The sequence below is a fragment of the Rhinoraja longicauda genome, chromosome 8 (genome assembly GCF_053455715.1).
Source record: "Rhinoraja longicauda isolate Sanriku21f chromosome 8, sRhiLon1.1, whole genome shotgun sequence".
In the NCBI taxonomy this organism is placed as follows: Eukaryota; Metazoa; Chordata; class Chondrichthyes; order Rajiformes; family Arhynchobatidae; genus Rhinoraja; species Rhinoraja longicauda.
In genome coordinates this window covers 30127386-30139974 of record NC_135960.1, presented here as the reverse complement: position 1 = coordinate 30139974, position 12589 = coordinate 30127386, and the positions used below count along the sequence as shown (strand labels likewise).

The 12589-nt window shown below is 41.8% G+C and overlaps 1 protein-coding gene across 1 annotated transcript in view; it reads right to left on the bottom strand.

The window, feature by feature from the left end:
* Positions 1–12589, bottom strand: part of ndufa10 (NADH:ubiquinone oxidoreductase subunit A10) — a 74198-nt gene that overhangs the window by 28773 nt on the left and 32836 nt on the right. The window contains exons 6-8 of the mRNA XM_078404446.1: positions 10099–10178; positions 8003–8057; positions 301–386 (exon numbers count right to left, since the gene is read on the bottom strand). Of these exons, the coding sequence (XP_078260572.1) occupies positions 301–386; positions 8003–8057; positions 10099–10178 (221 nt within the window). The remainder of the gene's footprint in view (positions 1–300; positions 387–8002; positions 8058–10098; positions 10179–12589) is intronic.

Sequence of the window (12589 nt, the reverse complement as noted above, 5' to 3'; positions counted from 1 at the left end):
TCCCATTGGAGGTGACGGAAATGTTGGAGGATAATAGAAGCAGTTGGCAGCAGGTTTATTAAAAACAGAACTTATTACAAATCCACAGCAGGTGCATCAATATCTGTAATAAGCAAAAGGTGGATTCATGTCTCAGGTGTAAAACCAAGGAGAATCCAGAAAGTATAGCCGAGCTCTCAGATTATCAGATTTTCATCAACATCTTTACACTCAGCAGAGTGAACTCTTCAGAGACAATGAGTTGGAAATATCATTAATAGCCTGTTTCCCGCCCCGATCAAGTGTTACTTCTGTACTCACCGCTGTCTGAGTAAATGGAAGGAAACGTTACTTTGCTCCAGCCACGGTCCCTTATTCCATTTCAATAGCGCGATGTCTTCCACGATCTGCAAGTACAGCAGTCGTACTTTGGTTAGATACAGCATATTTTAACCTCATAGAGCAGAGGTAAAAACAGCAAGGTTTGGTTAGAAAAGGGAGCTTCAGTTGAATAGCAATTCCTCAGGCAAAAACACAAAATGCTTCAATACTTCAGCTTGATGCAACAGTAACTTGCAATTATAAATCACTTTTAACATTGTACGGCATCCTAGGAAGCTTTACATGAGTATTATCTGGCTGTAATGGCAATTTCAGTCCTTTTCCTATAAAGTCCTTTCCGATTGCCTTACTTCACAGAGGGTAGGAGTGAACGATCTTCACGCAGAGCCCCAACAGAGAAATCTTAAAGACGTTTCAGTTTAATTAGTCGTTTATTGAAGTAGTAATAAAGACAGATCCGTATCTCTCCAAACTTTTCTCTCGTCGCAGGTCTGTTAATAACTATATCTCGCCATACTCCTTGTGTCTGACCCTCCCATCTCAGCATTTCCAGATATAGTACCTAGTTCTGACTCCTCCCAGTCCATTATGCCCATATATGTATTCATCTCACGACAACCCCCAAGTGTCCAAATATAATACAGCAAGATACAAAATAATATAATATGCTAAAACAGCTAGTACAAACACAAATGGATCCTACACTGGCAAAATCTGACACCAAGCCATATTAAGGAGGTTGAAGACACAAGCAACTGCAGATTCTGGTATCTTCAGCAAAACACCAATTGCCGGAGGAACTCAACAGGTCAAGCAACATCTGTGGAGAATGGACTGCGTTTCAGGTCTGAAGAATGGCCCCAACCTGAAACGCTGTCTGTCCATTCCCTCCACAGATGCTGGCCGACCTGCTGAGAGCCTTCAGCACATTAAGTTTTGCTCATGCTGGTTGTTGGCCAAAGATAGTTTTAGAAAAGAGAGATAAGAGGAGATTTAGGAAGGGATTATCAAAGCCTGAGAGTCCAAACAACTCAAGGCACAACCATGAAATGGTGAAGCGATTTAAAAAAAAGTGCAGTGGTAGTGGTTCACAGGTTCGTGCAGTTAGTAACTTAATTTATCCCTCAATTGACAATACCAAAACTGGTTTGTTGGCCATTCATCAATACCTTTGTTGTGGTATTTGATGGTGCATAAATTGTATTGTATGCCAGCGCTATAAAAATAACCAGTTTGTCGTAGAGAACCTTTGATTGTCTGGATGTTGTAAAATGCATTATAAAAACATTATGCTTTTTTAGTCTTGTATCATATTTTCTCAGCTTGTGTGAATGCTTCTTTGTGATAAGCACACAAAATAATGGAAAATAGCATAGCAGATAAGTCATATCATTTTGAATGCTGCTGGAGAGTGAAAAATGGATCAAGAACAGCTCAGCTTGACTCATTCATGCTCTGCTGCAACTCAGATGGAAACTCTTATTTGTACATCGAGTAATGCAAAGAATAAGAAGTTTGTAAGTTCATAAGTAATAGGGGGAGAATTAGGCCATTCGGCCCATCTAGTACACTCCACCATTCAATCATGGCTGATCTATCTTTGCCTCTCAACCCCATTCTCCTGCCTTCTCCCCATAACCTTTTGGCACCCGTACTAATCGTTAACCTCTGCCTTAAAAATACCCAATGACTTGGCCTCCACGTTTGGCTGTGGTAATGAATTCCACACATTCACCACCCTCTGACTAAATAAATTCTTCCTCATCTCCTTTCTAAAGGTACATCCTTTTATTCTGAGGCTATGGTCTCTGGTCCTAGACTCTCCCACTAGCGGAATGCTCAAAATCTGAACGGGTTTGCCACTTCTTAAAAACGTCAATCCTTGATCTGACCTACTCTATTAGAAACGGCACATTGTCATGAAGTGGGTGTGCAACTTGCCATTATAAGACTTCTGCAATTTGTGCATCAAATGAAAGCAACACACTAAGCAACTAATCCAAAGAATGCTTTTGGAGCCCCGAAGTGTACTTGCAAGTTCATTTAACAGCTGTGGTATTAACCTATTCGCCAAAGGAACTCAAGAGGATCCAGCAGCATCGAGGTGCACCAGCGGTTGCCTGATCTGCTGACTCCCTACATCAGATTGTTTGTTGCTCCAAATTTCAGCATCTGCGGTCTTGAGCATGTTGATTGGACATTACAAGCGCTGATTCAAACAAACTGTTTTATTTTCCACCGAATCATATTGCTTAGGCTGGTTACACAATGAACAACGAGTGATGTTCTTCACACTAGTCCTAGTTACAGGTTCATAAAACAAGGTTTAATATCCAAGTCTAATCACAAGTTATAATGTTCTTAGAGACTGAACGGATTCAACAGTCTTGGGGAGATTTTAGGGTCAAACTGGCTTGTTAAACATTAAGACAAGATGGGAGATCACTCTTCTACTGCAGAATTTGTGCAATTCTTACATTTCTATGGTGGTCCAAAGACGGGGTTGAATGGAGAAGAACTAAAGTGTTCACTAACAGTTTGCAAATGATATCGGAGCTGGTTACTACTCCAAACAATGAAGTAAAGAATTTGAGATCATGCACTTCATGGCCTGGCTCTGCTGAAAATTGGATCTGTCAACACTCTGGATACAGAATGGAAACTATGATATCTACTCTACGCTTAACACGCAAACCTCCACAAAAATTAAACGAGCAGTTGAGAGCACGAGTATCCAATGGGATGGAAAGAAATTCTATCTTTAAAATGCTGGTGCAGTTTAAACTGAAGCATATATTAGAAAAAGAGTATAATAGTCAGTGCAAATCAAGAAATAAAAATACTGATCCACAAACATTTTAATAGGTCACTGGGGTTCAGAGTTCTATCAACAGCATGTCAAAAAACAATAGAATTACACTTTAGGAGTAAAAGCCGTGGTGAGGAATAGGGCATATTTTGAGTAATCTGCACATGCACTTTATTTTCCAATCTTAATCCTTGTGCAAAACCCTTGAATAATGAAATTAAATTTCCAATTTCAAAAATTGTAAAGGTTTAACACAAATTAGCTTGGCCAATGTTGGCAGAGTTTTTAAGTTGGGCTTCCAACTCTAAACTGAAACAAAACTGACAGCTTCATTTGCAGGGCTTATTCTTGGTTGATGGGAAATATGACAGTGTGGCAGTACCCGGGGATTAGGCCGTTCCCTGGATCATCCCCCTCGGCACGGGTTGGACAGGGCTGGGGAAGGGACTAGTGCTACGGGGTTTGCCTGAAGGGGCTAGAGAGATAACTCGTGCTCGAGACTGAAGAGAGTGTGGATGTTCTGTTGCTGGATTAAATTACTGTTAATATCTACCTGGCGTCTTGCCTGATTCCTACTGCGTCCAGAACCACTACAACAGCATCACAATGACGTAACAGAGGGCTCTCTGCTGAGGCTGGTATCAAGCTCTGAGCAGGAGGGAGCTTTACACTGCACCTGGTCTATGCTAAAACAACCAAGCGGCTGGATGTCGGTCAGTACTGACATTTCAACTGTGCAATATTAACAAAAAAAATGTAAAATCTAAAATGAAATACATTTTACAAAGCTCACTAGGAAGGATACCATAAATTATTACTGGATTTCTCTCCCTCCAGTTTCAAAATACAATGTCTTGCACAACCATACTTGCACAATCCATTTAATACTACTGAAGTAATATATCGTTAATTGTTTGCGAAAGAGGTCAAAAAGTTCACAGGGTGGACCATTTCCCTTGTATTGAGATAATAAATTTAACACTCAAACATTTTTGGTCAGGGCTTTAGCAATGTCAAATTCACTTAAAATTAAACAAACAGGGCTGGAGCGGTTTTTGCAGCCATTTATTCTGGCAGGGGATGATTTTAGCAGTGTAATGTATACCGCTGAAGTTATTTCTTGGGTAAATGCCACAACCAGATCAAACAAGCTGAAACGCAATGCTTTGTGCATTTTGTTTTTATACTAACTAAAATAAACTAGGACAAAATGTAGAACTTAATAACTTTGATAAAGGAATTTTAAAAATGTCAACTTGGATTCGTTGAAGATTAATAACAAACTTATGAAACTGAGTCATATTACAGTATACTGAGTCATATTACAGTATACATGTTATAGATCAGTCTGTGAAGAAGGGTTCCAACCTGAAACGCCATCTGTCCATTTCCGTATGCAGATGCTGCCTGACCCACTGAGTTCCTCCAGCACTTCGTCTTTTGCTCTATTATCATAAGATCATAAGTGATAGGAGCAGAATTAGGCCATTCGGCCCATCAAGTCTACTCTGCCATTCAATCATGGCTGATCTATCTCTCCCTCCTAACCCCATTCTCCTGCTTCTCCCCATAACCTCTGACACCCGTACTAATCAAGAATCTATCTGTCTCTGCCTGAAAAATATCTACTGACGGCCTCCTCCGCCTTCTGTGGCAAAGAAATCCACAGATTCACCACCCTCTGACTAAATAAATTCCTCCTCATCTCCTTCCTGAAAGAACGTCTTTTAATTCTGAGGCTATGACCTCTAGTCCTAGACTCTCCCACTAGTGGAAACCTCCTCTGGACCCTCTCCAGAACCAGCACACCTTTCCTCAGATATGGTGCCCAAAATTGCTCACAATATTCCAAATGCAGCCTGACCAGTGCCTTACAGAGCCTCAGCATTACAGCCCTGTTTGTGCATACAAGCCCTCTTGAAATAAATGCTTGCATTGTGTTTGCTTTCTTTACTACCGATTCAACTTGCAGATTAACTTTTTGGGAATCCTGCACCAGCACTCCCAAGTCCCTTTGGACCTCTGTTTTCTGGATTCTCTCCCGATTTAGTAAATAGTCTATGCCTTTATTCCTACAACCAAAATGCACGACTCCACATTTTGCTACACTATATTCCATCTGCCACTTCTCTGCCCACTCTCCCAACCTGTCCAAGTCCTTCTGCAGAATACCTGCCCCTCCATCTATTTTCGTATCACCCGCAAACGTGGCCACAATCCCCGCATCCAAATCATTCATATACAATGTGAAGAGGAATAAGCCCCAGCACCGAGTCCTGTGCAACTCCGCTAGTCACTGGCAGCCAACCAGAAAAAGCCCCCTTTATTGCCATTCTTTGTCTTCTGCCATCCAGCCAACCTGCTATCCATTCTTATATCTGCCCTTTGATACCATGGGCTCTCATCTTCCTCAGCAACCTTATCAAAGGCTTTTTGAAAGTCTAGATAAATAACATCTACTGACTCTCCTTTGCCTGTCCTGCTATTCATAGAATTACAGTAAATTTGTCAGGCAAGACCTCCCCTTCACAAAGCCATGCTGACTTTGGCCTATTTTATCGTGAACTTCTAAGTAGTCTGTAACCTCATCCTTTATAATGGACTCTAAAATCATACCAACCATCGAAGTCAGACTAACCGGCCTATAGGTCCCACTATTCTGATTTACTCCCTTCTTATGCAACGGGGTAATATTGACAATTTTGCAATCACCTGGAACCACTCCTGACTCCAGCGATTCTTGAAATATCACTGCCAATGCCTCCACAATCTCTAAAGCCACCTCTTTCAGAACCTTACGGTGTAATCCATCTGGTCCAGGTGACTCAGCCACCTTCAGCTTCTCCCTAGTCCACTAACTTCCACCCCCTAACTCTCATGAATTTCAGGCACGTTGCTGGCGTCTTCCACACTGAAGACTGATGTAAAAAAGCTCTTCAACTCCTCTGCCATTTCTTTTTTCCCATTTATCACTTTTCCTGGATCATTTTCCAGCAGTCCAACATTCACTCTTGCCTCTTTCTTACTCTTTATATAACTGAAGAAACTCTTTCTACCCTCTTTTATATTATGAGCTAGCTTACCTTTGCATTTCATCTTTTCTCCCCGTATTGCCTTTTGAGTCACGTTCTGTTGTTCTTTAAAAGCTTCCCAATCCTCTGGCTTCCCATTAATCCTTGCAATGTTATATGCCTTCTCGTTCAGTTTTATATTGTCCTTGACTTCCCTTGACAGTCACGGTCGCCTCCCTTTCTCCCTAGAATCTTTCTTCTTCTTTGGAATGAAAAGATCCTGCATCTTCTGAATTATTCCTGCCATTGCTGTTCCACAGTCATCCCTGCTCGAGTCCCTTTCCAGTTAACTTTGCCAGCTCCTCCCTCATGCCTCTGTAGCCCCCTTTGCTCAGCACGATACCGACACATCCGATTTCACTTTATCCCTCTCAAATGACAGATGATAACATCATCCTGTGGTTGCTACATCTTAGTGGTTCCTTTACCTTGCGTTCCCTTATCAAATCCGGTTCATTACACGTTTGGTATTAATTTAGAATTACAGCATAATTCTTCCAAATTTTAATTCTTCAGAATGAATCAATCAATACGATATAAACTGCAAACTTACTAATCATGTAACAAAACAAAACACATGGTAAAGTGTTCTCTAAAGAGGAACCTGGTGCAGAGACTTCCTTTTAAGCAGGCATTTAATTTTATATTAAGTCAAGCACAATGGTTCCTCTCAGCCAGCTGATATCTGACATGAAGTATCAGGCACCATCAGAGGAATATCCCCTGCCAAGGTGCTTACAGCAACCATAGTTTTAGCCAATACTTAAGAAGCATTCGCCATTTTCAAAATGGACAGAAGAATTTCCTAAACTGATGAGTGGTGAAATTTAATATCCTTTTTGAATCAGCAAAGCCCGCTAAAATGTACCTGTAATGAAAAATAAACTAGATTCATAGATTTGAGGCTGAGTGCAAATCTGCCTTTACTGTATATCCCAGTAGTAAATTTCTCATTATATGTCAGGAGAAGAACTGAAGAGGCTAGTGAGTGGAACAACAATTTAGTGAAGCATTCGTATTCCACTGGGCAAAATAACCAAATCAGTATGTCTAATTTCAAAGAAATCCTGGAAGAAGCGAACAGTTCCAGGAGACAAAAGGGAGAGGAAGGGGAGGAGAGGTTCAAGAAGCATCCGTGCCCAGAGCAAGATGGTAGAAAGAGGAGTGAATCTCTGTCCAGACCTGGGGCTGTGGCTGCAGTTTTAAACGTTGTTGTAGTTGCAATTTCTTTTTGTCAATTTTGACCAAAGCATATTCCACTCACTAGTGGAATGGGATAGGAAACCTTTCATTGAAAAATTGCAGCCCAGACCTCTGGCTTTACATTTTATTCCTCCCCTTACCTGATTTAATACCCCCTCTTTGCCCTTTCCCACCCTCTTCCACCCAAATCCCTGCTTCCTGCATTACATTTCTTTCCTCTTTTTGTTTCCTTATTTGACATACCTACCTTCATCTCCTTTGCTCCGCTAGCCTTTGTCACCATCTCCGCCCATCTGCCAATCATCCCTCCCACTTACCAATTATCACATATCCACTTATCACTTGCCAGGCTTTGCCTTGCCTCAACATCTCTTCCAGATTTCTCTTCTCTTCCCCCCCAATCCCCACTCCATCAGTCTGCAGAAGGGTTTCAACCTGAAATGTCGCCTGTTCATTCCATCCAGATGCTGCCTGACCCGACGAATTGCTCCAGCACTTTGCTTTTTTGCTCAAGATTACAGCATCTGCAACCTCTCATCTACAGGAGAGGTGGAATAAAGCTTTAACAGGGAAGTATAACAATTCAAATTATTCTTACCTGTTCTTCATGGGGAGCCTGGATTGCCTCATACTGCAAAACATTAGACGTCTCGCTGCAAAAAAAAAGTTCCGACTTAGCCTTGGAATATTATGGTGCACGCCATCCAGTGTTTAAAAAAAAAGTAATCCATTAGTAAAAGATTAGCGGTTTCTGTAGATGAAGCACATCAGACAATAACAGCCACGCCCATAATAACATTTAGTACAGTGAAGTGCCACTCCCATGGCCCCTATGTTCCTTTTCCTCTCCTTCAGAAAAATGGTGGATTTTCCAAACTTTTGGATGTTATCTTGTTAAAATACCAACACACTGTTAATTCACTTATTTTTGGCTATTTCATCAATTTTACAGTGAACCAGGTGTGCCCAGTAACAGGAGGCACCCTGAGGCACACAGGAACAGGGGAAAGGGGTCCCCTGCACACCAAGAGATGAGGGCAGGGGGATTCTCCTAACACTCAGGATCACTGCTCCAGCAACCCTGGTGCCAAACCATTAGGATTTCTGAACGTGGCATAGTGGATTATTGGTGCCTTGCTGTAGCTGCCAGCTTGTGAAACTCTTGTGCATTCTTACACACTGGACCCACTTTTTAATTGCAATTTATTAATGCGAAGTTTCATGAAAACCTCTTGATGGCAAACATCCAAAAAGAATCAAGTACTAATTACTTGATTGCTGCAGGATAGAAGTGCACTAGAAGAATACCATATGGTAACAAATTCGTAACAAGAGGCTAACACAGGATAAAAAGAACATTTGGAAAACTAGTTAAACAAAAAACATATTTCATAAGGAAGCTGCTTTGGCAAGATGTGCAAATAAACATTGCTTAAAAGGCAACTTATATGCGCAATCATTCAATATGTTAAGAATTACACATACATAGGCCAATTTTTTTTACTGTAAAGGTCAATAGTGGGATTTTATTTAAAACAGGCCTTCAAACAGAAATGCAGACTCTCAGCAACGCATATAGCTGTTGCCATTTTTAAAACCCTCGTCATTTTTTCCAGAACAAAAGCCTAAGTTTCTGGCCTTTTGGGTTTTGTTACAGCAGTAGGTTTCTGTGAAGTATTCCGCTCGTCATTTGGCTTTAATGTCATGAAAACAATCAAATGTTATCTTAATGAGCTCTATGTCTGGGAAGCTCAGCTTGCATATTCATTACACTAAATTTGTAACAATTTAAAATCACCACCTATCAACACTGGCAAATTAGGAAAAATTTGAAAAGGATTAGAATTCTAAATTAATTCAAGACAAGGTTTTGGTGCAGCTACAGCCAGTTGAAAAGACAGGAAATTTAACAGTAGGCACATGGGATTGCAGATGTTGTTTTACAGAAAAAGAAATAAAGTGCTTGAGTAACCCAGTGGGTCAGATGGCATTTCAGGTCAGGACCCTTCTTCAGACTGATTGTAGTGGAGGGGGAGGAGAAAGCTGGAAGAGAGGTGGGGGCAGGTAAAAGCCTGGCAAGTGAGGTGAGGGGTTGGAAGGGCTTGATTGTCAGATGGTTTAACAAGGGCCGAAGATGAAATGACAAAGGGCAGTGATCAAGATACTGCTGCAATCCTTGATAACCATCTTCAAATAAATTACAAAGGCAATTTACTTGAATAATTCCTAACTGAGAGTTTACAACTTTTAGAGGGGATTAAGTGGGTCAACACAAATTTCACTGGAAATTATATTATTAAAAAGTGTGTTAACAATCTGCAAGCTAATGAAAGGTTGAAAAGGATAAATGAACAAAAAGGTCAGAACTGCAGGAGTACTGGAAATCCAATGGGCAAATAAGGAGAAACAATTCAGGAACTTATTTCCACATGGTGTCGTTGAAGCTAAAAAGACTATTTAACCCACAGATAAACCGGATTAGAAAAAAAACAAGAGGGATATGATGACGGGATTAGATAGAGAGAAATGGAGATATTTGGAGCATACACATTAGCATGGGCCATTCACCCAGTAAATATGTTTATGCTATAAATACTTCATAAAGTATGTTATGTTACAATCCCAGATTTAGGAAAACACATCGAGTCTTTGCAATGAACATCAAAAATCAATACTGAGTTTCAGTGTACTTACCGGATCTCTGGAAGGAAAGACTTTTTGTACACATCCTCAATGCTTTGCAGATAAGCTGTGGAAGCATTCTGTTCATAGGTCTGGAAAGAAAAAGATAGTTCAGAGGTATAAATCGAGATTACTACTACAAGAATAATTTCTTTAGGCTCTCATCAGAAAAAAGGAGGTACATGTCAGGCATAGACAGCTGGGATCGAGAATCCCTTGAGAAATACAGGAAGTGCATGAGAATACTTAACATAAGTAGAGCAGAGGGATCTTGGAATACAGGTACAAATACAGGTAAAAGTGACGTCACAAATAGATAGGGTAGTCACCATTTGGTACATTGGCCTTCATTAATCAGGGTATCGAGTATGTTATATTAAAATTGTACCACTTATTGGTGAGGCCATATTTGGAGTATTATGTTCAGCCTTGGTCACCCTTTTACAGGAAGAATGTTATTCTGTTGGAAAAGGTGCAGGGAAGATTTACAAGGATGTTGCCAGAACACAGGGGCCTGAGCTAGAGGGAGTGGTTAGGTAGGCTAGGACTTTATTTCTTGGAGTGCAGAAGGTCGAGGGAAGATCTTAGAGGTGTATAACTTCACGAGTGGAATAGATAGAATGAATGCACAGAGACTTTTACTCAGAGTAGGGAAGTCAAGAATCAGAGGACATGGGTTAGTGAGAGGGGAAGTATTTAATAGAAACCTGAAGGGTAACCTTTTCATACAGAGGATAGTGTGTGTAGATCCAATGAGCAAGATGGTTACTATAACAACATTTAGAAGTCATTTCAACAGGTACAAGGAAAGGAAAGATTTAGAGGGATATGGGCCAAACACAGGCGAGGGAGACTAATGAAGATTGGGTATCCTGGTCAGCATGGGCAAATTGGGCCGAAGGGCCTGCTTCGATGCTGTAGGACTCTACCTGATTTGCAGCTGAGTACGCCGCCCCAGCATGGTGCCGCAGCGCTCATACTAGCAAGCTAGACGTCACCCTCAACAACACCATGCGGATCATCACTGGCTGCCTACGCCCTACTCCGACGGATCTCCTGCCGGTGCTCGCAGGTATCGCACCCGCCAAGCTTTGCAGAGAATTCTTCACTCATAGGCTGGTGTGCAAGGCCCCATTGGACGCCAAACATCCTTTGCACCACCTCGCCCAGGATTCACAGCAACTGGGACCTCAACGCCTGTCATCTCGTCACCCTTTCTCCCGTCATGCAGCGACCCTCTGTGGCTCCGGTTTCAACATACTAGGAGCATGGAGAACCAGCTGGGAACAGACTTCGCGACCTCCTCAATTCACTGTCGCACCGAACACCACAGCCCCACCCGTCTCGGACATGCCCCGCAAAGAGTGGGTCGCCCTGAACCGGCTCCGCACAGGGGTCGGCCGGTTCAACGCCAACATGCAACGTTGGGGGTTGCGTTCATCAGCAGCCTGCGTGTGTGGAGCAGAACAGCAAACAGCGCAGCACGGCATTTTCGACTGCACTGTCCTCCGTCCCCCTGGTGGAGGGGTAGATCTCACGACCCTCGACAACAGCACATTGCACTGGCTACAGCGCCTGGAGGGCTGCCTGAAACGCAAGATGAAGAACCTGATTTGTAGGGCCCTGGTAGCAACCACCACATCTTCTGCTGTCATAGCCTCAAATCTTGGAAACCCCAACAAAACTTCTCCACCTTTATTCGATTTCCCATCACAAATCCTAAATATTTCAGCAAACATTCTTTTATTCTTTAACTCTTTTAAGAGTTTCAAACTTTGTTTGTTCGCAATATGAATTTCTCAGGAGAGTTTGTTTGTCAAGGTTTATATATTTTTTAAACCACTTGCCTATACTCCTGATACCATACAATCTAGCCAAGAATTTCCAGCATTATTAATCAATTCAGCACTTTTACATTTGGATTGCAGTTCCTGGACATTAAGGCCAGGATCACATCCAATGGTCTTAGTGAAATATTCAAGTAGCTACCAACAGAACTAAGTCAATGGCAGTGAAAGGAATTATTCACAAAATGCTGGAGTAACTCAGCAGGTCAGGCAGCATCTCGGGAGAGAAGGAATGGGTGACGTTTCGGGTCGAGACCCTTCTTCAGACAGTGAAAGGAATCTTGTTTCCAATGAATAGCAAGCAGCAATCCTGTGTTCTGTTTTACAGCGTGATGATGAGCTTTTGATTGCCTTGCACTTTAATTCTCAATCCCACTCTCACTTTAATCTCCCCATCTCTGGCCTCTTGCATCGTAACAGCAAAGCCGAATGAAAGCTCATGGAACAACACCATCTACTGTCTGGATGCTTGCAACCTTCCAGGTTAAATATCGAATTCTGAAACACTGACATGACACGTTCATTTTCTCAGTTGCATCCAAATGTCAATTATTGCTTGTCATCCCTTTTTTCTTTTGCCATTTTCATATCCTGCTCTGCAGACATACCCCAGTTGGCCAGACAAAACGTTACATAAAATGTAGAATGTCAGCCAC